The 26,807-nt window shown below is 51.9% G+C and overlaps 1 protein-coding gene across 3 annotated transcripts in view; it reads left to right on the top strand.

The window, feature by feature from the left end:
* The first annotated feature begins 2,625 nt into the window (after positions 1-2,625).
* The window catches only part of SIN3B (SIN3 transcription regulator family member B), a 43,895-nt gene continuing 19,713 nt past the window's right edge, over positions 2,626-26,807 (top strand). For 2 of the 3 annotated variants that reach the window (XM_055541872.1, XM_055541868.1), the window contains exons 1-6: positions 2,626-2,756; positions 2,998-3,104; positions 4,409-4,562; positions 11,775-11,975; positions 17,615-17,758; positions 25,567-25,689. In XM_055541872.1, coding sequence (XP_055397847.1) covers positions 2,652-2,756; positions 2,998-3,104; positions 4,409-4,562; positions 11,775-11,975; positions 17,615-17,758; positions 25,567-25,689 — 834 coding nt within the window. In that variant the 5' untranslated portion in view covers positions 2,626-2,651. The remainder of the gene's footprint in view (positions 2,757-2,997; positions 3,105-4,408; positions 4,563-11,774; positions 11,976-17,614; positions 17,759-25,566; positions 25,690-26,807) is intronic. The other variant, XM_055541876.1, reaches the window with a different exon arrangement.

Genomic DNA, 26,807 nt, shown 5'->3' with positions numbered 1-26,807 from the left:
TTCCCTCTACGCTTATCCTGCTCTCTCTCTTTCTCTCTCCCTCCCATTCCTCTGAAATCCAAGAACACTGGTTTCCTTAAGTTCTTTAAATATGCCACACTCATTCCCACCACAGGGCCTTTGCACAGCCATTCCTTCTGATTTTCACAGTGAACACCTACATATCATTTAGGACACAGCTAGAATATCACTACCTCTGGTAGGCCTTTCTCATCCCGACTGGGTTAAGTCTGTCTGGTGGCAGAAGATATTTTCCAAAAATGGTCATGGCAATAATTCCTATCTCCCCATTCTATTCCTGGGGCTTCCCAGGTGGCTCAGTGGTAAAGAATCTCCCTGCCAATGCAGGAGATTCAGGTTCAATTCCTGAGTCTGGAAGATCCCTTGGAGAAGGAAATGACAACTCACTCCGGTATTCTTGCCTGGAGAATTCCAGACAGAGGAGCCTGGCGGGCTACAGTCCATGGGGTTGCAAAGAATCGGACACGATTGAGCACACAGGCATCATGCACGCTATTTCAGAACCTGGCCACTCCCCAGGTTCTGGAGTCTGTTGGCTCTCCACTTGAATTTGGGAGGGACTTTTGATTCTGTGTGACTTGCAAAGGTAAATTAGAAGGGGCTATAAGGCTTCCACCTGGCTCAATTGTTCCTCTCTGTGTGACTGGGCTTAGAACCTAGCTGCCATTATGTGAGGAAGCTCAGGCTACATGAGGCGCCCACATGTGGGTCATTCTGGCAATAGCCACTGGCCTCAACCTACAGCCAGAAGCAACTGAGAGACATGTGAGTGAGTAAACTTTCAGAGGATTCCAGCCTCAGCCTTTCAAACACCCAGCTGACACAGAGGGGCCAGGGATGAGCTATCCCTTCCAACCCTGGAGGTTGGAGAACAGAATAAATGTTTTTATCATTGTAAACCTCTAAATCTGGAGATGGTAGAGTAACTGGAACAGAGTAACTATTACACTTCTAACTTCCGTTTGAAGTATCTGTCACATTAGTGTATGCAAAACTTTACATCTGTGTATGTGATTGATTTTTATCCTTCTTGAAAGACTGATGACACTGTGGGGGTAAAAGCCTTGTTAGTTTTGCTCACCATTCTACTCGTGCTGCTGGAAGTCCCTATAGTTGTGTTCGACTCTTTGTGACCCCATGGACTGTAGCCTGCCAGTCTGCTCTGTCCATGGGATTCTCCAGGCAAGAATACTGGAATGGGTGGCCATGCCCTCCTCCAGGGGATCTTCCTCACCCAGGGATCGAATCTGGGTCTCCTTCTTTGTGGGCAGATGCTTTACTGTCTGAGCCACCAGGGAAGTCCCAATTTTACTCCTGACCGCTGGCAAATGATGCACCCGTTGCCAATATATTCTCAGCTTTCCTGCACCTCTTCACAAATAGAGATACCAAATGCAGATGATGTACAAGAGACTGTGGGATGGCAGAGGAGAAGTCGGGTAGTTTCTTGAGAGAGAGGATATTTGGGTTGTATTTTGCAGGATATATAGGGTGCTTTTTGTGTAATGAAGAGATAGAATAGGGCTTCTGGCTGATGCATGGGGTCAAGGAGCAGCCAGGCTAAGCAGGCACTGACAGGAGTTTCTGCACAGATAGAAGGCAGCTTACTTGGGTGGAAAATTCTGCAAGAAAAGGTTCATAAGGGGCAGGTTTTCATTGCTTTCAATGCTGCATATAGGTGCTTAGATTTAACTCACAAGAAATAGGAAGACTTTGGAGATTTGGAAGCAGTTGTGGAATGATCTCAGTTCTTGATAGCACTGGGACTGGAAAAACTGGTTAAGAGGCTCCCAAACTGGTCTAGTGGGGAAGTGATGGGAACAGGACTAGAGAAGTGAGGAGAGGAGGATCAGGACTAAGTCAAGAGCAATTTAGCAGGGACTTCCCTGGTGTTTCAATGGCTAACACTCTGCATTCACAACACAGTGGGCATGGGTTCAAACCCTGGTCAGGGAGTTAGATCCCACATGCCACAGCTAAGAGTTTGTGTGCCACAACTAAGATCCCACATGTTGCAATTAAGACTTAGTGCAGCCAAATAAATTAATAAAAAATTTTAAAAAAGCATTTTGGCAAAACTTCAATGCAGGGCCTTGTATTCGGGTGCTGTGTGTCCATACCCCAGTTGTTACATCAACCCTAGAAAGCAGGGGTCCAGAACACTATTTCAGTAAATATATCAGGCTGGGTAGATCTTAGCATCTGTAGAAGTTATTCACTCCGCTGTAGAAGCGCAAAAATAGCCAGAGGTGCCCAGTAAACTAGTGGGCATTCCAGTGTTCCAGTAAACCTTAATTTTACAGACACTGAAAATTGAATTTCATAGAATTTTCACGTGGCACGGAATAATCTTCATTATCAGAGTTTTTCCAACTTTTAAAATTGTAAAAAGCATTCTCAGCTTATTTGTGGGGCCGGACAAAAGCAGAGGGCAGGTCTTGGTTTGCCCACCGGTGGTACTTTAAGCGTTAGCAGCATTTCAGTTTTACGGATAGGATCCTACAGCCAGTCCCTCAAGGAGTTTTGCTGTCCCAGCCGCCGCCAGGCCACGCCCCCTCTGGGCGGAGCCAGCGCATGCGCGGCCGACCCTCGGGCGGGGGGCGGGGCGGGCCGCGGCTCCGAGTTCCAACATGGCGCACGCTGGCGGCGGCGGCGTTGGCCCTGCGGGCCGGGGGCTGAGCGGTGCCCGCTGGGGTCGCTCGGGCTCCGGGGGCCATGAGAAACTGCCGGTGCACGTGAGTGGTGCCCCAGCCGTCCCTGGGGAACCCCGTCGTCCAGTCCCCGGAGGTTGGCGCCCCCTACCAGGGCCCCGCCCGACCCTGGCCCTGCGTCGGTCTCCGCTCCGCTGGGCCCTGGACCCGCGACTCCCTGCCTCCGCCCCTCGGAGCCCGGCCTGTACCCCTCCCGCCAGGGACCCCCGGCCCCGTCCCCTTCTGCGCCGACCGCGGCCCACCAGGACCCTCCCCCTCCCCGCAGGTGGAAGACGCCCTCACCTACCTGGACCAGGTGAAGATCCGCTTCGGCAGCGATCCTGCCACTTACAATGGCTTCCTGGAAATCATGAAGGAGTTCAAGAGCCAGAGGTACCTGCGGGGCCCCTGCCCAGGGGGACGTCCCAGGGTACGCCCTGGGCCGCAGTGGGCCTGAGCGGTGTGGGAGCCACCACCCCCCGCTGACCCTCAACAGGGTGACCTTGCTCAGGTTATGACTTCTCGGAGCCTCAGTTCCTTCTTCCAAAAAACGGGACGGAAGGGTACCCTCCTTGTGGAGCTATTGTGGGGATTTCTGGAAGGAGGGCAGGGATGGGGTGAGGCGAGTGAGGCAGTCAGGCAAGCACAGGGTGGGATCCTGTCTTCACTCAGAATGTTGCGTTTTTTTAAGATAAATTTTGTTCGTCGGGGATTTTTTTAAAATTTAAATCCCGCCCCCCCCCCCCCCCCCCCAAGCACTACATGAAAATGTTACTTATCCTGATTAAGGAATGTTTTGGCACTCTCTCCCCCTCAAATCTTAATCCCCAAGGTGAGTGCCTCACTTGCCTCGCCCTCATCCCAGGCCTGCTTGGGAAATAACGCACATAAAATGCTTAATAAGGAACCTGGCACTTAGAAGGCATTTAAAACACATTAGCTGTTTTCATAGGCACAGAATCAGGGGAGTTAGAGATATATCGGGGACCTCCCGATCCCCTATCTTGTTTGACAGGGGGCTTGCTGAGACTTAGAGTGGGCCAGGGGTTCACCCAGATTCACGTTAGGAGCAGAGACGGGACCAGGACTCCATCCCTTCTGACTTAGATTCGTGAGTATCAGATCCACACTGTGCTGCTTTCCCAGAGGAAATAATAACGGCAGGACTCACCTGGTTTCCTTCCACAAGACCTTGGCCCTGACTGCAGCCCTGAGGGAGAATCCCGTCTCCTGTCTCCTTGAGCTGTTAAGCAGTTTCCACACTTTCAGGGCCTTTGACATTTATGCATTACCATCAGTTGCTGGGAACAACTCCTGTGTCACAGCAGATCACTAATTCGTATGAAATGAATTTATCTCCCCGTTTAGAGGATTTGGCTTCCTGTCTCTTCTTGGAGCTCAGGATGTGCAGCTGGCTCTCCTGACATTTTCAGAACCTCGCGCATGTGCTTGCAGTTTTTTGGGAGCTGTGCTGTGTGCCTGTTGTTTGGGGTTTTGCCAGGAAGATACAGGGAGCCCAGGCCTGGCTGCCTTGGTGGTGGACCACCGTCTGCAGAGTCCCCCAGAACACAGTTGAGGGTGCTTCGTCGTCTGTTGAGCGGCCTGTGTCCTGGGACCGTTAAGACAGTCAGAAGTCAGCTCGGTTCCCAGTTTACCCCCTAAGACGCCCCTGCCACTCCTGGCCTTCTTTGTTCCAGCATCGATACTCCTGGCGTCATCCGACGAGTGTCGCAGCTCTTCCACGAACACCCTGACCTCATTGTTGGATTCAACGCTTTCCTTCCTCTTGGCTACAGAATAGACATTCCCAAGAATGGCAAGTTAAACATACAGTCGCCTCTGTCGAGCCAGGTATGCAGCCGTGTGAGTGATCTGGCCTCAGCACCGCCCACCCTGGCACTGGGGTACTCAGGCCAGGCAGTGTGTCTCGTGTGTTTTTCATTGGCAGGGAAGCAGGTGAAGGGCCGATCTTCTTGAAATGCTTCTAGCACAAATCAAAATAAATCGAAACACCTTCCCCAGCAGCCTCTGCATCCCAAATTGATCCATTTGGCAGATTTAAATCAAGAGTGGGTGTGCCTGTATGTGTTAGGGAGGCATTTTCCGAACATAGTTTTATGTCCAGTCACAATCAGAGATGTGGATGGACCTAGAGTCTATCGTAGAGAGTGAAGCAAGTCAGAAGGACATTAGCATCGTATATTACCGCATGTGTTAACATGTGGAATCTAGAAAAATAGGACAGATGAACCTAGTTCCAGGGCAGGAATAGAGACTCAGACATAGAAAACGGACATGTGGACACAGTGAGGGAGGGGAAGCTGGGGTGAATTGGGAGATTAGGTTTGGCATAAGTACACTACCATGTGTAAAATAGATACTGGGAACTCTGGAATATAGCACAGGAGCTCAGCTCAGTGCTCTGTGATGACCTAGAGGGATGGGATGGGGTTGGAGTAGGAGGGAGGTCTAAGGGAGGGGATATGTGTGTGTGTGTATATATAGCTGATTCACTTGGTTGTACAGCAGAAACATAACATTGTGAAGCAACTGTACTCTGATTAAAGATAATGGCAATCGCAGCCACCAAGGTCTGGGTTTGCGGCTCCCCCTCAGAGCGCTAGGCAGGCCATACTTGTGCTTGGGCCCGTGATCCCTCTGATCACCCTTGGCACCACACAGAATAAGGCGGTGGAGATGCATGTGTGACCAGCCATCTTTATTGTTGATGTGCTTCATTTCCCTATGGGCAGGACCATGGACTCAGCTCAGGCTTGTGGTCCCTTCTTTCTTAAGTGACAGGTGGCAGCCTCTTCTGTCTCTTCAGTCCTTTCTTGTTTGAGCTCACCAGACCCCCTGAGAAAAAGACTGTTTGAGCTTTACTTTTATAAGATAGCCATTATCTTTTCCTCTCCTCGGTCCTGTTGCCATTTAGGGCATAACACATTGCTGGTGGCGTTGCTGGCCAGGGCATTGTGGGTGTTCAGCGGCATCCCCGGCCTCCACACGTAGGCCCTCACCCAGTCGAGACAGCCAAAAACAGATCTCCAGACAGAGCCACATGTCTCCTGGGAGCAAAATCACAGCATTGAGAAGCCCTGGTGTGACTGAACCAGCTCTTTGAACCACCTCCTCCTCCATCTCTGCCCGAGGGGTTTTTGCAGGGAAGCTAAAAATCTACTGTGAGGCATTTTGTAGGTTTCTCCTCTGTTGAAGGAGATTGCAGTTTCCTATCAATTAGGGAGTCAGGATTTGAAAAGAGAGCAGTGCGAAGCGACTTGGCAGTGGCAGGTCCCTCTCCGAGGGGGGCTAGTGCACACATTCTGCGTTTTCTCTATACAAGGCAGTCTTAGCACGTCAGCACCATCAGCAAGTCATCTCATTAAAGCTGAGGAGTGCGCCTCACTTTTAAAAAGGTACTTGGAAGCCTGGGGCCAAAAAAGCTTCTATTTCATGTTTGCAAATGAAGCCCCAGGATCCAGAGGTAGCGCTTCAGATGATAAAAGCCTTAGCAGGGATTAACCTTCAGAACAGTCTCGGCTGGCGAGAAAAGGAGCTCTGTGCAGCTATGTGTGCGGGGGCACTTTGCTGAATCCGAAGCGCTGGTAAACACTGGGTGTTGAAGAAAGAACCGGTGACCAAGCCCTAAATTGCACTCCCCATGCGGAATTTGCCTTTCTCTAGCCCCGTGGGAGTAACTGCTCCCAAGGCCGGATATTCACACGAGCCTCTCCTCCTCTTAAATAGCCGCAGGGCTCCTGCTGCTCCCCAAGTGACTTCCAGACCTGTTGGAGAGATAAGGAGAACAGACCAGTCTTGTCTGCCCCCGGGGTGGATTTCGTGATTGCAGGCTTATTAACTCTGAAGAGGAGTTTGATGAGAACGTTCCCTTAACAGCTGCCTACCAGGGCTTTTCGGTCTTGCTGCAGCCTAGGAGCCGCCATGTGTGGGGCTGCTCCCCCCGCCCGAGAGGTCCGTGCCCTTCATCCCCTCCGGTCACCCGCTGCCGTCTTGGTTTCAGTCACCTCTGTTTCCAGCCCTGCTTCCCGCCAGGCCCAAACCCCATGTCTTCTGAGCTTGTTAGAGGCCTTTTCAAGTCAGTGGTAGCCTGAGAACTTTCCAGGGCTCCCTGCTCACTAGTGCCATGGTGATTTTTTTTTTTTAACTGGTTTTTCTGGCTTCACTGTACTGAAGGACCTTCTGTGTGTGTGTGTGTGTGTGTGTGCGCGCGTGTGTGCGCGCGCACGCATGAGTGTGCGTATGTGAATATTTTCCGTTTCTTCATCTCGTCATTAATGCTGTCAGCTATAGACAAGGAGAAAATGGTGGTTAAGTGCTAAGGAAGAGAAGTGGTAGCCTGTGGGGAGCCTTTTGTACAGGGCTTCTCAGCCTTGCCACTGGGGCCAAAGTGTTGTTCTTCGTGGGGCCCATCCCACACTCTGCAGGCTGTTGAACAGCATCACTGGGCTGCACCCCCCTGATGCCAGTAGCCCCCCCCGCCAGGTATGACAACCTTAAATGTCTCTTGACGTTGCCAAGGGTCCCCTGGGTTGGGAACAGAATCTCCCTGGTTGAGACACTGGCCTAAGGGAAGGATAAACAGACATGTGCCATGATGTGGGCGGCCTGCCCAGGAAGACCATCCCCTGGCTGCGGCCTTTGGGCTCAACGCCTTTTTGGATCTTGTTGACTTTAGTTATAACGTCACCTCCTCAGAGAGCCCCCCCCCCCACCAATTCCCATCCCCAAGGCATCTTCACAGCATCCCGTTTTACATATTTCAAAATAGCATAGGAGAGCTAAGAAATAAAAAATGCGCTGTTTCCTGTTGGTTTGCCTTCCCTGGCAGGTGGGGTCCTCCAGATCAGGCCTGACTTGTTCATGACTGTCCCCGTTCGGGACACCTGAAGGGCGAGGCCCCAGGCAAGAGTGGTGAATCTTGGCTGCCAGTTCTGCTCAGGACAGACCCTGCCTCTCGGGGCGGCTCCTCTGTACTTGTCCAAGATCACAGCTGCTTAGATGCACCTAAGAGATAAACCTTGAGGTGCGGTTTATACTTTAGTGTTCCCTCTACATTCAAAGGGAGCCGGCTGCCTGCCCTCCGGGAAGGGTCATGCAGTGTCCGTTCAGTCTCGGGGAGGCCACCTCTTGGCTTTATGTCTTAGTCATCCATGGGGCAGAGGTAGGCCACCTCCTCTATGCCAGGCACTAGGGTTTGTTCAGATTCCTGGCTCTCCGGGCCCTTGCATGGTTGAGGTGGGGGCTCATGCGAGACACGTGTGGATGGATGTGAGACATGAGAAGGAGTTCAGCGCCATGAGTGAAAGATAGCAGAAGCCAGGCCTGGGGAGGCGCAGTGGGCAGAGGAAGGGGAGCAGGGGCCACGCCTGTGTCCTCTGGGGGGAGGCTCTGAGGTGGGAATGAGTGGGTGTGCCTGAGAAAGCCAGGAAGCTGGTAGGGTCGGGACCTGAAGCAGAGGCTGTAGGGGAGAGAGCCAGGAGCGTGAGAAGCCAGGGGAAAGTTCTGGAAAGGCCCCTCCAGCTGCCATGCCAGAGGTGGACTCGGGGCAAGAGAAGATCTGGGAGGCTAGAGGGGGGCCCTGTGTGAGCCAGATGGAGTGGAGGGTACTGTGGACCAGGGGCGAGGTGTCGATGAAAGTGAGCAATCTGGGTGATGGCATGATGCCTGTGGCTATGGGTGGATGCAGCACCCACTGAGATGAGCAGTGGGGCGGGGGGCAGAGGGGGCCGCTGCTCCCTGTTGGGACGTCCCCTTGAGGGGTCTCTTCAGTACCAGGTAGGGCTGTGTGTGAGCACTCAGATGGTTGGCCGCGTACAGCAGTTCCTTAGTGTCCAGCAGGCGTTTCTACTGTGCCTGGTCAAGGCCACCCACAGCAGGCAAAGCGCACAAAAGCCTGGATTGTTCCAGAAAGTTTAGACCAGGGGTTGGCAAACTGTGGCCCACGGATCGAGCCAGCTTATGTTTGTATGGCTGGTAGCTTCTGCATTTTTAAGATTGTGGTTAAATTTTTTTTAATTGTGGTAATATTTACATAACATAAAATTCAGCATTATAACTATTTTAATGTGTCCAATTTAGTGGATTTTTAGTAAATTTACAATACTGTGCAGCCACCACTAATTCCAGAACATTTTTATTACCCCAGAAAGAAACATGGACCTCCTCAGCCCCATCCTTCACACCCCCCCGCCCCTGGCAGCCACTAATCTGCTTTCTGTCTATATAGGTTTTCCTGTTCCAAATACTTCATATAAATGCAATCATGCACTCTATGTCTTTTTGTGTCTGGGCTTCCTTCTCTCAGCGTTGTGTTTTTGAAGGTCATCCATGTTGTATTGGGGCTTTCCCAGTGGCTCAGCGGTAAAGAATCCACCTGGAATGCAGGAGACCCTGAGTCAGGAAGATACCCTGGGGAAGGGAATGGCAACCCACTGCATTGTTCTTGCCTGGAGAATTCCATGGACAGAGGAACCTGGCAGGCTACAGTCCATGGGGTTGCAGAGAGCTGGACAGGACTTTAGCAGCTCACAACAGCAGCAACATGTTGTACAGCACTTCATTCCTTTTTAAGGCTGAATAATATTCCACTGCATAAACGGAGCACATTTTGTTCATTCATTCATCACTTGATGGACATGAGGGTTGTTTCCACCTTTTGACAGTTGTGAACAGCGCTGCTGTGAACATACATAAGGATTTGCTTTACCACTTGGGTTTGGTTCTTTGGGTGGATACCTAGGAGTGGAATTGCTCAGTCACCTGGTCACCGTGTCTAACTTACTGAAGAATCACTGGACTGTCTGCCACAGTGGTTGGACCATTACCGTCTGACCTTTTTTGTGGAGCCCTGATCTGCAGGGGTGGTTCTCCGTCTTGTCACCGTAACTCACTTCCGAGAACTGGAGGAGACACGTGGTGCTTAAAAATGCCCCCTTATACTGGTGGGAAAGCAGCCCCCAGTGAACACACAGCCTCCTCTGAAACCATCCTGGGCTCCATGGCTGCTCCTTCCCCCGCCCCTGCTCAGCTATTCCCACCGACAAACCTGTGTACCACAGAGGAACACAGGATCAGATCTCGTTAGTTTAAGTGAAAGGTGATCAGGAGGAGCATCCCCAAAGAGATTTAGAACCAATTCCAGTGCCGGGGAGAAACAGTACTTAAAGAGTTGTGACTGCTCTAGGTCTCTTGCGTCTCTGTTTTCCTTGGCTTCCTAGAGTTGCCTCTGCACCCACCCCAACCCCACATTCACCCCCACCCGAACCCCAGATTTGTATCTCAGAGTTCTGACCCTCAGTATCTCAGAATATGACTGTGTCTGGAGATAGGATCTTTGCAGAGTTGATTAGGTAAAATGGGGCCGTTAGGATGAGCCTTGATGCAGGCTGACTGCAGTCCTTACAAGGAAGAAATGTGGACATGGGGAGCGCCTTCAGGGATCTGTGCGCGCAGAGGGCCAGCCCTGTGAGGACGCAGCAGGAAGGAGGGGCAGGTGTCCAGCCAGGAGGCCTCGGGAGAGTCCAGCCCTGCTGACCCCTTGAGCTTGGACCTCCAGCCTCCAGAACTGTGGGGAGACAGTGTCTGTTGTTGGCACTGCCCAGCAACCCTGGTGCACTAGTGGACCCACTCGGGTGCTGGCGGTGCGCCTGCTGGAGGTGGCGGCAGTGTGCCTGGAGCCCCCGGGAGTCCAGGGTCAGCTGCAGGTGCCAGGGGATTTCACCCAACCGTGGATGAAGCCCACTCTCTTCTAAGCACTGCTCCAGGCACTAGGGATACAGCCATGTCCAAAAGAGAATCCCTGCTCCCCTGGAGCCTCCCTGCAGCTCAGGGCTGGACAGACAGTAAAATAAGTAAAATGTGTCACCTGTAGGAAAGTGGTATGTGCCGTGGAGAAAAAGAGCGAGAAAGGGGCTCAAAGTGCTAGGAGATGAGGTCTAGAAGATTCCCTGAAAGGGGTTGTGTACGCAAAGACCTAAAGCTGAACCAGAGGGATCCGGACCTGCCCGAGACTCGGGCGGGGACCCACAGGAAGCCGAGGGTCAGTCCTGACGGCCCAGCTGTGGTCAGTGGCAGAGCAAGGCCGTCCTCAGGTGGTTGTTCAGTTGCTAAGTCGTGCACAACTCTTCGACCCCACGGACTGCAGCACACTAGGCTTTTGTGTCCTCCGCTATCCCCTGGAGTTTGCTCGGGTTCCTCTCCGTTGAGTTGGTGATGCCATCCAACCATGTCATCCTGTGCTGCCCTCTTCTCCTTTTGCCTTCAGTCCTGACATCCTCAGGACCACACGTGAAATTCCAGTCTAAAGGCGGAAACGTCGCCTCCTTTGTGGGGTGGTCCTGTCCTGCTGTGAGTTAGGATTCCAGCTTCTAGGAGAGAGGGACATGTGTCTGTTTTTTATTTGTATTTATGTTGACAGAAAAGCATGTAAATGGAGAGCATGCTTGATGGCTGCTCAGGGCCCATCAGTCTTCTCTCATGTCTTGCCCCAGGCTTAGCACCAGAAGTCCCACAGCCCTGGGCAGCCTGGACAGGGGGCCTCCCCCACCTGCGGGGTCCCAGTCTTCTGCCTGCTGACAGCAAGTAGCTTTCACACTTGAAAACAGTCTTGCTGAAATGGACTGGCCAGAGGGGTGGGAAGACTTTGTTATAAACGGCCCAGAATTGTGCTCCGAAAGGGAGGGAAGCATCCACGCTTTGTAGTTTTCTCATGAATGCTTATTTTTCAAAGTGTGGAGTGTGCATCATGGTTTCATGCTCTTTGAGTCTGTTAGAAGGGTAGGGCAGTGGTGAGTTGGTGAGGCTCCCAGGAATGCATGGGCACTCAGAAGGCTGAGGTGGGGCTCCGTGTCTCCCCGTTTGCGTGCCCACTCTCTGCTTCCCTCTCTCTAGGCCCCCAGAAGTAAACTTCTTCTGTATTGAAGGAAGAGACTCGGCCCTGTGCTAAGTTTTGCCTGCTTCCGCGCACAGCGGCTCAGTCTGGTGTTTCTCACAACCTGCTCCCCTGTCGGGCCCGACAGTAACTCGCTGTTGTCCTGTTGCCAGGAGAACTCGCACAGCCACAGCGACTGTGCGGAGAGCGTGAAGCAGCAGACGCTGTACAAGGAGGACAAGCCCCAGGTGCCCTTGGAGTCCGATTCCGTGGAATTCAACAATGCCATCAGCTACGTGAACAAAATTAAGACCCGCTTTCTGGACCACCCGGAAATCTACAGGTCCTTCCTGGAGATACTGCACACTTACCAGGTAAGAAGACGTGGGCCACACTTCTCTGCGGTGTGGGCGGCGTTGTTCAGTGTCAGGTGCGTCGGAAGCATCCAGATTTTCTCCATGAATTCCTGTAAAATTCTGATTAGCTGGGGTTTTTTTCTGCGTTAATTTTATTTTCTGCTGTGGTAGAGTATATATGTAAGAGTTAACCATTTTTAAGTGTATGATTCGGTGGTGTTAAGTACTGTACAGTCACACTCTTGTGCAGCCATCGGCATCATGCATTTCCAGAACTTTTTCATCTTCCTGAATTGAAACTGTGTCCCCATTAAACTCTTAGAACTCCCCCTTCCGAATCCCTCCCCCAGCCCCTGTCACCCACCCTTCTGCTTCCTGTCTCTGAGTCTGGCTCTGCCGGGGCCTCCTGTGAGTGGCTTCATACCTGTCCTTCTGACTGGCTTGTTTCGTTTAGCGTGATGCCCGTAAGGCCTGTCCCTGCTGTACCATGTGTCAGAATGGCCTTCTTTTTGAGGCAGAGTATTATTGCATTGTATGGCTTGGCCTCGTTTTCTTTCTCCATTCACCCGTCAGCAGACACTTGGGTGGCTTCCCCCTTATGGCCACTGGGAATAGCGCTGCTGTGAACAGGAGTGTACCTGTTGGTGTTCTGTGTAGGTCTGCTTCTAATTTGCTCCCTGAGGCACCTCTGCAGCCTCTTTGGGAAACACACATTAGAGGATTAAAGAACCCCCCCCCCCAAGAAGACAGTCTTCCTTTTATAAAATGGTTTAGTTATTATTTAGACAATAGAACTACCCTGTATTTATGCTGATTACAACTGGGCCTTGCGCCAGGTACTGGGTCAACAGAGACGAATGGTTGCTGTTGCCTAGGAATTCAGTTTAGGGCTACGCGAAGGAGAGGTGTGTCAGCGCTGAAGGTTGCTGACCCCATGAGGGGTCAGGGAGAGGCTACTCAGGTTGAATGTCTTTTAATATTTAGTTAATTACCTTGGCTGCATTGGGACTTGGTCTTGGATCTCGGTCTTCAGTAGGATCTATCACTGCCGCACACAGACTCCAGTTGCGGCCTGCAGGCTTGGTTAACTCTGTGGCAGGTGGGATCTTAGTTCCTAGACGAGGGATCAGACCTGCGTCCCCTGCATCACAACGGGGATTCTTGATTCTTAACCACTGGACCTAGGGAAGACCCTCAGGTTGAATCTTAACAAATCAGAACCATCAGGTGAAAGACACAGTCTCTTGGTGCTGGGCATGGCCTGTGCAAAGGCCCAGGGGCCAGAGCAGGCAGCTGGCTTCAGGGAAATTGGCAGGGAGTACAGGCAGGCCAGTGGCAAAGGGGCATTGGTGTCATGCAAGGAGTTCAGATGTCATCTGTGTGCAGACATGGAGTCTCTGCTGCTTTTTGTTTTTCTAACCAACAGAACCCATTTAAAAAAAGAAAGTTTATTTTCATTTATTTATTTGGCTGCGCCCTGTCGTAGATCTTTGTTGTAGCATGTAGTTGCGATGTAGACTTTTTAGTTGCGGTTTGTGGGATCTAGTTCCCCGACCAGGGATTGAACCCCTGCCCCCTGCCTTGGGAGCACGGAGTCTTAGCAATTAGGCCACCAGGGAAGTCCCGAGGACCCACTTTTAAAAGTGAAATCTTGTGCCCAACCTTAATAGAAATAAAGAAGTGAGACTCCTTTTCGTGTAAATGTTGATGAGATGAACAGCATTTGCTTCCTGCAAACCCAGTGGAGCTACTTCGACGGCCTAAACGTCTGCAGGCACTGGTGCTGACGTCATGCGTGGCCCTGCAGCCTCACGTCCAGCGTCTGCACAAGCCTTGCACAGCATCAAGAACTTCCTGCTTCCCACAGAGAGGTGGTTGCACGTGGCAGCTCTGAACACCGGTCTGTTTGCAACCATGGGGGTTTATGAGTCTTTCACAGATTCTGTGGGGTCCAAACATCTCAGGGGCAAGAAGGATCATTAGAGGGAAGGCCAGGAGATATCTGTTCTGTTGACGGGAATTGAGCAGAGACGTTAGACTAACTTAACAAGGGTCATAGCGAAGGGCTGCAGGTTGATCTGGAGAGCGCGTGAGGGGGAAGGTACAGCTCAGCCTTCTCCAGCCACAGCCACAGGAGTCAGTTGGAAATGCAGCCGCCTGGGCCTCCACTCCAGGTTCTGCCTGGCACCAGCTTTTCCAGTATGCACCCTGGCAACAGGGACCATCCATTTCTTCAAGAGGAGCTGGCAGTGTGAATTTCTATGTGAGTTATTCTGATTTTAGAACACTGGCTCAGATTTTTTTTTAATTTACGTAATTTATCTTTGGCCGCCCTGGTTCCTGGTTGCCGTTCGGGCTTTCTTGGGTTGCGGTGAGCGGGCGCTGCTCTTCGCTGTGGTGCACGGGCCTCTCATTGAGTGGCCTCTCTCGTTGCAGAGCACGGGCTTTAGGGTGCTTGGGCTCAGTAGTTGCGACCCGTGGGCTTCGTTGGCCCACGGCATGTAGAATCTTCCTGGACCAGGGATCGAACCTGTGTTCCCTGGATTGGCATGCAGATTCTTAACCACTGGACCTCTAGGGGAGTCTGGGTTTGAATTTTTTTTAAGACATTGTGAGGCCAAAGGGGCTCTAGAGTAAATTTAGCCACATGTTACTTTTTTTTTTTTTAATCTGTTGAGCCTTGATTCAGACCTTAGCTGTGACCCCTGCCCTTCAGAGCCCTTTTGCTCACCACCCTGAACCTTGGGGTTCTAATCCATAAAATGGCTATAAAGCTGGTGGTGCTGACCCAATTAAACGTGGTTCACTGAGGTCACTGATTGAAGCACAGTGCTTGCCTCAGGTCAGTGGAGGGGAGTGGGTTCCCTCACACAGCCTCCTACATGGGTCGTGTGCCTGGACAGGCACAGCCAGCTCTGCCCTGACACCGCCAGGGTGACCACGCTCTGCACATACGCCCCGGCCACAGGGCTTTTGGGGAAATGGGCTCAGGGCACGACAGTCAAAAACTGTGTCAGCCACACACTGACAAAAAAAAGGTACCGGGCCTTTTCTGGTGGTCCAGGGGTTGAGAGTCTGCCTGCCAGTGCGGGGGACACAGGTTCAACCCCTGGTCTGGGAAGATCTCACATGCCTCAGGGCAGTTAAGCCCGGGTGCCACACCTGCTGAGCCCACACGCCTTAGAAGCCCGCGTGGTCCACAACAAGAGAAGCCACTGACGTGAAAAGCCAAAGTGCTGCAACTAGAGAGGAGCCCCTGCTCGCAGAAGCTAGAGAATGCCCAGCTAGAGAATGCCCATGCGCAGCAACAAAGACCACAGCCAAAAAAAAAATGTTTATATATAGGCACCTACTAGAAACTGGTAGCACCATCGTACACTCGTTTGATGGCTAAGCGTGATGTGAATATTGTAACACTTGACCTTGGAGAAGACCTGAGGTTCACCTGTGGACATGGGAGGGGGAAGGTTGCGGCCTGCGGGTCACTGTGAGGTACCAGGAGGGAGTTTCCTAAAATGCGATGGGAGGATGTCGCCCCCGATTGGAAGGGTGGCTCCTGACAGTTGAGGGAGGCTGTGTGCGTGTCAGGTGGCGTGCGTTTCCCACATGGCCTGGCTCAGCCAGGTATACTTCTCCACACTCACCCCTTGTTACTCCTGGACAAAATCCTGTCTTACTAGCAAATGCAGAATCCACAGCACGCTCAGATCATTCTTTAGCATTTGTCCCAAACAGATGTCTGTTTAAAACAGGCCTTGGAGCATGGCTGACTCTTCCTGCGGGAAAATTTACAGGCGGCGCATCCCCGTGTCAGAGAGTGTGCCCCCGTCACATGATCGTAGATGGCGCCAGGCTTCCCTCTGCCAGTGGCACCAGGCTTTCTTTGCACCTTGTAATGAGAGCGCCCAGCTCCCCACCGCCTGCACAGAGATCACCATCACTCGCCCAATCTGATGAGCAAAAATGCTCTCACCGTGTTGTGGGCGCTCAGTTGTGTCCGACTCTTGGTGACCCAATGGACTGTAGCTCACCAGGCACCTCTGTCCATAGAATTCTCCAGACAAGAATACTGAAGCTGGGTTGCCATTTCCTCCTCCAGGGAATCTTCCCCACCCAGGTATTGAATCCTAGCCTCTTGAGTCTCCTGCATTGGCAGGCGAGTTCTTTACCATGGAGCCACCTGCTGTGATGCTGTTTTAAATTGTATTTCTTCAAACATCACTTAGTCTGATCACTGTTTTGTCTGCATAGGAATGATTTGTATTTGTTCTCTGAGCTGAGTGATCTTTGCCTGTTTTTTCCTTTGGTCTTCAAGTGTCCCGGTGACTTGGGGCAGGGTAGGGTGGAGGCAGTTTTTCCTCCCTCCTAGCTGGGTGCTCTGTGTGCCAGGATTTGGAAAGTACCTCTCCTCGAGGAGTGGAGCGGGCCGAGAGGGGAGGGCGAGCCGAGGGCTCCCATTCCTGTCTCTCCCCCTCTGCAGCTCCGGCGGGGGATGTCGAAGCCTTGTCGTGCTGCTTGCTCTGTCATGTTCTGGCTGTGAAGTTGATAGGGACTAACTTTTTTTTAATTCACTCTTCTTTTTTCTTTTTTTTTTTTTTTTTTTGGCTACTGGGTTTTTTTGTCTTTTTACTTTTTATTTTAATTGAAGGAAAATTGCTTTACGGAATTTTGTTGTTTTCTGCCGAGTGTCAACACGAATCAGCCATAGGTATATACGCGTCCCCTCCCCTCCCTCGTGACCCGCTCTCCCATCTGGTTTTCGATGCTGTGCCCAGGCTTTCTCCAGTTGTGTGAGCGGAGGCTGCTCTCTAAAGGCGGTGCGCTGGCTTCTCATCATGGTGGCTCCTCTCGTTCCGGAGCATAGTCTGCAGGCACGCCAGCTTCAGTGGTGTGCCGCACAGACCTCACGTAGGGTCTTCCCAGGTCAGGGATCAAAGCCGTCTCCTGCATTGGCAGGCGGGTTCTTACCACAGCGCCAACATGGAAGTCCAAGGACTGACTTCTGATGGCCGACTTGCGTTCTCCTCGCCTCTTCCTGCCCTCCCAACCTGCAACCCCTCTGGTCTTCATCCTGTTGTCTTAAGCTCCAGGTCAAGCCATCTCCCTTCTGGGGCCTTGGTGACCCTGGAAGAACAAGTCCCTTAACGTGCAGGCCCTTCCTGTCCTTCGCCCTCTGCCTCTTCCAGATCCACCGCTAGCTTATTTCCCCTGCCCAGCAGGACGAGTCCCCTTGCCCTTGGGAGCACTGTGAGTTCGCCGTTGACCTTGCCCTTCCCCAGCCTTTGCTCAGCAGTGCTGCTTGAGGGCTGGGGCAGGGCCCTTCCCTGACCTTGTCTCTCCCACATTGCCTCCACGCTCCCAGCTCTGACCCCATCCATGGCTGGGGCTCAGGCCAAGTTGTGCAGCAGGGTCAAGATGCAAGCACACAGGGCTATTCTCCAGAGCCGGTGGAAGGGGAGTGGTTGGGGAGTAACCTGAGGTGGCAGCGGGCTGGGCCCCTCTCTCCTGGTGGTAGCAGTCAGGGGCTCTGCCCGCCGAGTCTGTCTTTCATGAATCATCCCTCTCTCCTCCACGATGGGATGCCTGAATGTCCCAGCCTAGGGTGTCTCCTGGCTCCTTGGCTAACGACTTGTTTTCCTTTTCCTGAAAATCGACAGAAGGAGCAGCTGAGCACGAAGGGCCGTCCCTTCCGAGGCATGTCTGAAGAGGAGGTGTTTACTGAGGTGGCCAACCTCTTCCGCGGCCAGGAGGACCTGCTCTCCGAGTTTGGACAGTTCCTGCCTGAAGCCAAGCGGTCCCTGGTGAGTACAGAGCACCCACCCCCGTCTGGGGCGACGTTCCCAGCCAGAACCCCACACCTCAGTGCAGCCTTCAGGCCAGGCCGGGTTTATCCACTCCCCAGAGACACTAGCTTTCCCCCAAAGCCACACCCAGTGCAGCCGCCCATGGGCCCCGAGTGCAGGCTCCACGCCCTCATTGACCGGGAGCAGGTCCTCCGGAGGGCTTCTCTGGACCGAGAGCAGCGGGTGGGGGGCACAGTGTCTTCCAATGGAGACCTGCCCGTAACCGGGCCCTGTGGTGCAGGAGGGGTCAGGCTCACTGCCTGCCTGTGCGGAGGGACCGGGTGGACGAGGGCTGAGGCTCAGCAGTGCCTGGGTGGGGGCATAGACCTGGGAGCGGAAGAGGGGCCTGGGATGGGGAGTTCGGGAGCGCAGACTGCACCGTCAGCCTTTCCCTCTCTGCTGAGGCCTAAGGCCTGCCAAGCTGCCTTTTCCATTTCCTCCTCTTCTTTTTCTTTTCTTGCGAACTTAACAGGTTTCAGAAAAAAATTGAAGGAGAGTTCACGTAACAAAACGTTCACCGTTTTAAAATGTACAGTTCAGTAGTGTTAGGGTTTTTATAGTGTTGTGCAGCCGTCACCTGTGTCTGGTTGCAGAACGTTCCCAGCGCCCCAGAAGGAAGCGTCGTCCTGTTAGCAGTCACTCCCCATCCTCTCCTCCTGAGGCCCCGGCAGCCACCAGTCTGCTTTCTGTCTCTGTGGATTCGCCTGTTCTGGACGTTTCATGCATTGGTAGATGGGATCACACGGCATGTGGCCTTTGGCACGTGGCTTCTTTTCACTCAGCATCATGATTTGAAGCTTCATCCATGATGTGTCAGCACTTGAGCACTTCAGTGGCCGAATAATAATCCCATCGTGTGGCTGGATCCCAGTTGCTCATCTGTTGTCCATTGATGGACACTTGGGTTGTTGCCAGCTTTGGTCACTGTGAATAGTGCTGCTGTGAACACACATGTATAAGGTTTTGCTTGAACACGTGTGTTCGGTTCTTTGTCTGTACCTGCTGCTGCTGCTGAGTCGCTTCAGTCGTGTCCAACTCTGTGCGACCCCATAGATGGCAGCCCACCAGGCTCCCCCGTCCCTGGGATTCTCCAGGCAAGAGCGCTGGAGTGGGTTGCCATTTCCTTCTCCAATGCATGAAAGTGGAAAGTGAAAGTGAAGTCGCTCAGTCGTGTCTGACTCTTCGCGACCCCATGGACTGCAGCCCACCAGGCTCCTCCATCCATGGGATTTTCCAGGCAAGAGTACTGGAGTGGGGTGCCATCACCTTCTCTGTCTGCAGCAGGTTGCTGCTGCTGCTGCTGCTGCTGAGTCGCTTCAGTCATGTCTGACTCTGTGTGACCCCATAGATGGCAGCCCACCAGGCTCCCCCATCCCTGGGATTCTCCAGGCAAGAGCACTGGCGTGAGGTGCCATTGTCTGTACCTCGGAGTGAAATTGCTGAGTCATATGGTAACTGTATGTTTAACTTTTAAGAAACTGCCAGACTGCTTTCCACAGTGGCTAAACCATTTTCCGCTCACACTGGCAGTATACTCAGGTGTCAGTTTCCACATCATCACCAATGCTCAAGATTTCCTTTTTTTAAAAAAAAAAAAAAAAGATAGTCTTTGAGTTGGCATGAAATGGTATCTCGTTAATAATTGTAATTTGCGTTTCCCTGCTGACTCATGATACTGAGCATTTCGTGTGCTTACTGGCCATCTGTTCACCTTTGGAGAACTGCCTTTTCAAGTCCTTTGCACAGTCTTCGTTTGTCTCCTGGTTGTTGGGTTTTAAGGGTTCTTTATATACTCTTGTCATCAGTCCTTATCAGATACTTTTCTCTATTCCGTAGGCTGTCTTTTCGCTTTCTTGTTCGTGTCCTTTGGTCGGGTCCCGTTACCTGTTTTTTTCCTTCCGTCGCCCATGCTTTCACTGTCAAATCTGAGAATCTGTTGCTAATTCTGAGGTCATGAAGGTTTACTACTGAGTTTCCTTCTAATACTTGTATAGTTTTAGCTCTAATGTTTGGGTCGGTGATCCAGTTTGAGTTAATGTTTGTATATGGTGTGAGGTAGGGGTCCAGTCTGGTTTGTTGAGGGAAATTGTTCTCTTCCCATTGTATAGTCTTGGCACTCTTGTCAGAAATCAGATGGCCAGTATTATGGGTTTATTTCTGGACTCTGAGTTCTAATCCGTTGATCTCCACGTTTGTCTTTGGCCAGCACCACATCGTCTTGATTACTGTAGCTTTGTAATAAGTTTAAAATCAGGAAGTGTGAGTCCCCCAATTTGGTTCTTTTTCAGGATTGTTTTGACAAGTCAAGGCCCATTGCAGTTCTGTATGAATTTAAAGATTGGATTTTCCATTCTAGCAAAAAAGACCATTGGGAGTTTGAAAGTGATTGTATTGAACCTTCCAACTGTTTGGGGGAGTATTGCCATCCTAACAAGATTAAGTCCTCTACCCAACAAATAGGCAGCATTTCTCCCTTTATTTAAATGTTTAATTTCTCTCAGTAGTGTTTCATATTTTTTTTCCCCCACTGTGTAAGTCTTGACCCCTTTGATTAAATTTATTTCCAAACACTTTATCCTCTTTGTTGTCATGGAATTTTTTTGTGTATAACTTGATTGAGTGATTGATTATTTTTGTCTGTGCTGGGTCTTCTTGCTGCTCGGGCTTTTCTCTAGATGTGGAGAGTGGAGGCCACTCTAGTTTTGCACGGGCTTCTCATTGTGGTGGCTTCTCTTGTGGAGCACAGGCTCTAGGCATGCCGGCTTCCATAGTTACGGCATGTAGGCTCAGTAGTTTAGACTCCCTGGCTCCAGAGCACAGGCTTAATAGTTGCTCCGAGGCATGTGGGATCTTCCCGGATCAGGGAACAATTCTTGACCACTGAGCCACCAGGGAAGTCCTGCCATTGTTCTCTTAATTTTGCTTCTGGACTATTCATTGCTCATGTGTAGAACACCACCGCTTTTTCGTGTTGATTTTGTATGCTGCAACTTGGCTGAACCCGTTTGTTTGCTTTGATAGTTTTCGGGGATTCCCTAGGATTTGCTAATAATATAGTTTTTCCAGTTTGTGTGCCTTTTGTTTCCTTTTTTGGCCCAGTTGCTCTGATAGAACTTCCAGTATTGTGTGGATTAGAAGTGGTGAGAGCAGGCGTCCATGTCTCGCTCCTGATCTTAGAGGAAAAGCTTTGGTCTTTCACCACAAGTGTGATGCGAGCTGGGGGCTTTTCGTAAGCAGCCTGAGGTTGAGGAAGCCCCCTCTATTCGAAGGTTGATGAGTGTCCCATTTCCTCTCTCCACTCGTTCTCTTTGCCCTTGACGGCAGCTTGGGGGTGAGCACAGAGAGTCCCCCTCCCATCCTCCTGCATCACCACCGCCTCTCCCAGGTCTGCTTCTAGAGTGAGGGTGCGGTGGGGGCACGGGGCTGCAGGACAGCAGGTCTCGCAGGAAGGGGCTCACAGGGCAACAACAGTCCGAGTTTGGATGCCATTCAAGACTCTTGGTTGATCAGGTGGACTTCGGGTGTGCAGCCTGGGGCTCATCCCCATGTTACTGTCTCCAGGACACAGAGCACCATCCCTTAGAGTAGAGTTTCCACGCAGAAACACTTCCTGACTGAGCCAGAGAAGCTGGCTCTGTGGCACAGAGAGTTCTGTGCCTGTCTATGGGGCTGACGTCAAGTCAGAGCTGTGGCCAGTCCTGCCCACCCTCTTGGAGTCTCGGGTGTCCTGGGGGCTGGACTGAGCCCAGTGAGCGCACAGCCCGGACCTCCTTGGGCTCTGGGTGCTGCAGGGGGCCTTGAGCTGGCCATGTCACCTCCCAGGCTTCATTGCCTTCTCTCTTATGTGGAACTGACCACCCCTCCTGCTCAGGGCGGGACTGAGGTATTGTCCTTCAAGTGCTTCTCGCAGGGCCCAGCTTATACTCAGTGCTTTGGAAAGCGCTGCTATGGTTGTGTTGGAAAATCCAGCCTAGAATCCAGGCTGGTCGTCCCATCTCCCGCACCAGCCTGCTGCCTGGCCTGCCGGAAGCCCTTGGGGAATGCCTGGGCGGGTCGGGGAAACAAAGCCCCTGTCTAGATCCCCCAGGGACAGAGAACTCACATGTACACTGGGCCTCTCAGCCTGGCTGCCTCCTTATGGCCCTACCCTCGAGTCTGACTTGCTTCTTTAAGCCCACTGTCTGCATCATGTATCTCTCTGAACTTCAGAATCCTGACTTGTTTTTTACTCTGTGTTCCCAAATAATGCCCTTCGCAGTCGCAGCTTCATTGCCATCTTCCTTCTCTGTGCATGTTCCTGCTCATCAGAGACCTCCCTAACTGGCTCATGACCGATCCTCCTAACTGGCTCCCGGGGCCACGTGGCCGAGGAGCAGAGGGATCTCGGCACCTCCTTCCCACTGCATACCCTTCTTTTGTTGGCTCAGCCCAAGGTTGTGGGCACTTGGGCCTCTGTGTCCCGGGAACTCGAGCTGTATCGTGCCCCCTGCTTTGAAGCCTTTGTTGCTCCCTCGTACACTTGGTGGATAGTCTTTGGGTCTCATCCTCTTGGATCTGGGTCTGGAATCGCAGCTCTGACCCAGGTGTTGGCGGTTCTCTTCTGAACCGTCCTGCAGGGATGTGTGCCCAGCGGCATCCTCCAGTGGCCTTCCCAGAGCCGTTGCTGTCCGCGCCTGTGGTCCAGGGGCAGCCTACCCTGTGGCTTCAGGAAGGAAAGGCCTACCTGAGTCTCTGGCCATCTCTCACCATTCTGGAGGACATGCTCTGCTCGGGAGGCTCAAGAGCGTAGCCCCCACTTAGGAGGTGGGGGTGCAGCACCTAGAATAGGGCTCTGAATTACATACGTGGTCCATGTCTCACTTTGTCCCCTCCTTTCTGCAGAAGCCTGGCAGGTCACCTCCTCATCCCTCAGCTCCCTCATCTAAATGTGCTGAGAATGTCTGTCCCCAGGCCAGCTGGAAGTTTCCTAAGCACAGTGTCTGGCCCTGGTGAGCCCAGGGCTGCAAAGCAGGGTCCTGCCTTGGCGGAGCAGCCATCAGACCAGCAGGGGTGGGTGGGAAGCCCCGTGTACTGGAGTTGTGGGACGGTGCACAGCAGATGCTTGGTAACTGGTTACGCTGGCCGTCTACCCAGCTCACATGAAGTCTGCAGGCCTTGGTTCCTGAGTTATCTTGTTGCGTCTCTGTGAGGGGTGAGTAGAGCCTCTTGTTCTCTGAGGGCTGTGGTCGCAGCACCCCCTGGCGGACACAACTTGGCATTTACCGAGCTGGACTCTGACAAAGCCCACCTTGAGATAAGCATCCCTCAGAAAAGCGCCTACTCAGTTTCATTAAATGGTATTTGTTATCAGTCCAGCAGTGTTTTTTGAAGTGTACGTTGGGTGATTAGAGCTGTTTGTGCTTTTTAAAAGATTTCATCAACTTTTAAAAATTATTAAAATACTCATATGTATATATAATTCATCTTATAAAATGATCTTACATTTATGTTTCCACTAAAACGGTAGGAGAAAGAAATCAAAGGTAAAATTGGATATTGTCCTAATTAAACTCGACTATTTGGCCTAGATTGGGGCTCAGCAGTTTTCCTGTTAAGGGCCTAACAGTGAGTGTCTTAGGCTTTGCAGACCGCACAGTCTCTGTGGCAAGGGCGCAGCTCTGCTGTGGTGGCGGGAAAGCAACCACAGGCCTTCCATCAGTTAGTGGGCGTGGCTGTGTGCCAGTAAAACTTTATTGACAAACACAAACTGAGCCAGCCCCTGCCTAAATGGTTTCTGGGGGCCTTCTGCCTCAGGCATTTGCACACTGGGACATTTAACTGAAACCTAAGAACTGTCTGAACTGTTAGGGGAAGATTGGTGATACTGAGCTTGCTTTCCAGCTGGGTGATCTTGGCCAGGCGAGCAGTGGGTATCCCCCTCACTCCCCACTCGGCCCACCCCCGCCACCAAGTCCTACTCAGCATGTCATTCTGTCCCCCCTCTAAGAAGCGATGTTCGCACCAGTTCTGGGATCTACGGCAGATACCAGTTGAGGATTTTTTTACTTTAGCTTCTTGGAGTAGTCTTAAATCTTTGGATAACTACTCCTCCAAAGAAATTTTATCCCCTAAGGGACAAGGACAGACTTTGTTGACAGGGACAGGCTTTGCGACCCCATGGACTATAGCATGCCAGGCTCCTCTGTCCTCCACTGTATCCCAGAGTTTGCTCAAACACATGTCCATTGAGTTGGTGATGCCTCCAACCATCTCATCCTCTGTTGCCCCCTTCTCCTTTTGCCTTCAATCTTTCCCAGCATCGGAGTTTTCCAATGAGTCAGCTCTTTGCATCAGGCAGCCAAAGTACTGGAGATTCAGCTTTAGCATTTGTCCTTCCAGTGAGTATTCAGAGTTGATTTCCTTTAGGATTGACTGGTTTGATCTCCTTGCTGTCCAAGGGACTCTCAAGAATCTTCTCCAGCGCCACAGTTCGAAAGCATCAATTCTTCAGCACTCAGCCTTCTTTATGGTCTAACTCTCACATCTGTACATGACTACTGGAAAAATCATAGCTTTGACTATATCCATAGTTAAGTAGTAGATCTTTATCATTGTAATTATTTATATAAAAATAGTGCATGCTCATGGAAAAAAAGCGTTAATGAGAGCATCAGCTATGAAAAGTAAATTTCCCTCTTTCTTGCCTCAGTTTCCCAGTCATTCTCTTCAGAGTTAAACTTACAAATGTCTTATATATCTTTCCAGAAACCTCTGAGTGCAAACAAATGTTTATCCTTTAAAAAAAAAAAAAATGGCATCCTGTTTGTTCGAGCATGCCCCTAGGGGTTTTTTCCTGTTTGGAATAGCAATGTATCAGATATGCCTGACCCTAGCAGCAACACAGAGCTGACTCATAGCTGACGTTTGCCTGTGTTTTGTTTGGAGGCAGCACGATTTATGCACCCAGCCACCCCTTCGTGTGGTGTCTCTGCATAAAGGCCCCATGGTGGGGTGGGGGGGTGACTGCTCTGTGCCTCTGCAGCCTAGCCCCGCAGAAGAGCTACAGTCTATCCACCTTCTCCCTTGCCTGGACTTCCATACAGATAACAAATGCTGACTAGATTCTTCCAGAACCATTCTTCATAAATATTGCCAGCACCCTGACCTGTTAATCAGTGCTTGGTGCAGAGAACCAGCAGTGAGCATCCTCCCCTGCCCCCCCTCGCCCCCGCCCGCCACCCATGGTGACATGGCCTCCAGGATGCATTTTCTCATTCATAGGAAAGAACACAGACTTGGCTGGAAGGCCCGCGAGTGACCTGGCAGCCGTCAGCAGCTTCCTCTTGCTGCCAGGGCTTTGCATATACTGGTCGTCTCACCTGAAATGCTTTTCCTTCCTGCGGTGCACCCACACAGGCAGACACCCTGTCAGTGGTCTGCTGGGTGAGTCCCGCACCAAGGCCCCACTTCAGTGTCTCCCCGCTGAGCCCTCCCTCACTTGTCAGGACCCTCGTCCTTCTAGGCCTTCCATGAGCCTTCTCCCAGTCTCACAACGTGCAGCTGTGGTGAGCTGGGTACACAGGTCTTCCTGCAGTAAACGTGAGCATCTTGAGAGCCAGGCTCGGCTCGCGTTAGGACCAGGCCCCTGGCCCGTGGCAGACAGTGCTCACTGGGGTTGCGAGCTGAGTCGCAAGTGGTTCCCTGTGCTCAGGTACATTGAGAACCAGCCCTGATGGGTCCGGCTGTGTCTCACCAGCGCTGATCACCTCCTGTGTTTGTGTACTTAGTTCACAGGAAATGGGCCATGCGAAATGAACAGTGTTCAAAAGAGCGAGCATGAGAAGAATCTGGAGCACAGCAAAAAGCGCTCCCGGCCCTCCCTCCTCCGTCCCGTGTCTGCACCAGCAAAGGTAACCGTCAGCTGTGCGCCTAGACATGTGTGTGGACACTCAGCAGCCTGGCCTTCTTTGTAGATGGCCTGGGGAGCAGCGTGCGGAGGCCCTGAGCAGCAGGCTTGGGGCGGAGGCTGAGTCCAGGCCCTAGTCCAGCTTGAAATTCACTGTCTTGGGGGCTTGGGAAGACGGCGCGACTCTAAGGTGGCTGTTCTCCTATTCCCCTTGGCTTACGAGATTGTGCGAGATGTGGTGTCATCTCCTTCCGCATAAACTGGAAACACTGCTCAGCCTGCTGCTTCTCACCTTCACAGCTCTTTCAGGGCAGGATGCCCATGTACAGCTGTGCGGGTTGGTCACTGCACAAGGTGCCCTGCCGAGGGGTGAGAGGCTCTGAGGTTCCTCTCCTGTTGTGCGCCTCACCCGTGATGGTGATTTTCTTATTCCATCATCCCTTGTGTATTTGCTAGTTGGCTTTCTACTGGAAGGGAGAGCTTGTTCTCCATCTCTGTTTATTTAATGTGTGTCTTCGTGGACTCAGGTTATAATCTGTTACTATCATGTTCTTTTGTGTTTTTTTGCCTTATTTTGCTTTGTTTTTCTGGGCTGCGCCTTGCAGCATGCAGAATCTTAGTTGCCAGACCAGACATCGAACCCATCCATGCCCCTTGCAGTGGAAGCGCAGTATAATCTGTGACTATCATTGTCTGTCTTGACTCTAAACTGCCTCAGATCTGGCCAGTAGGGCCCCTCTAGGTTGGCTCTTGTGTCCTTTTGACACATGCTCATCATTCTTCAGGCGTTTGGGAGATGGCTTGGTAATATCCTTGATGTCTCAGGAGTGTGGCCAAGTTCAGGTCCAAGTCCAGCCTAGAGAGAACAATCTTCACAGCAATTAAAAACCCAGATTTCCCCAGGATCTTCTCGTCGCCATCCCCCACCCACCCCCAATCACAGTCACAGCCCATGGGAGGAGCAGCAGGAGAAGTTTCTGATACTGTATCTACGGGCATGACTCCTTGCCATTCTTACTCTGTGATGCCCCTGCCTGACAGCAAAAGCGCTCAATTGCTGAGATTTAGATCCCAGATTGTGGGCAGGGTGGTTGTGTGACTTCCACTCTGCACTCAGTCCTG

This window comes from Bubalus kerabau, chromosome 1 (genome assembly GCF_029407905.1).
Source record: "Bubalus kerabau isolate K-KA32 ecotype Philippines breed swamp buffalo chromosome 1, PCC_UOA_SB_1v2, whole genome shotgun sequence".
Taxonomy (NCBI): domain Eukaryota; kingdom Metazoa; phylum Chordata; class Mammalia; order Artiodactyla; family Bovidae; genus Bubalus; species Bubalus kerabau.
This window is presented reverse-complemented; position numbering and strand designations above follow the sequence as displayed.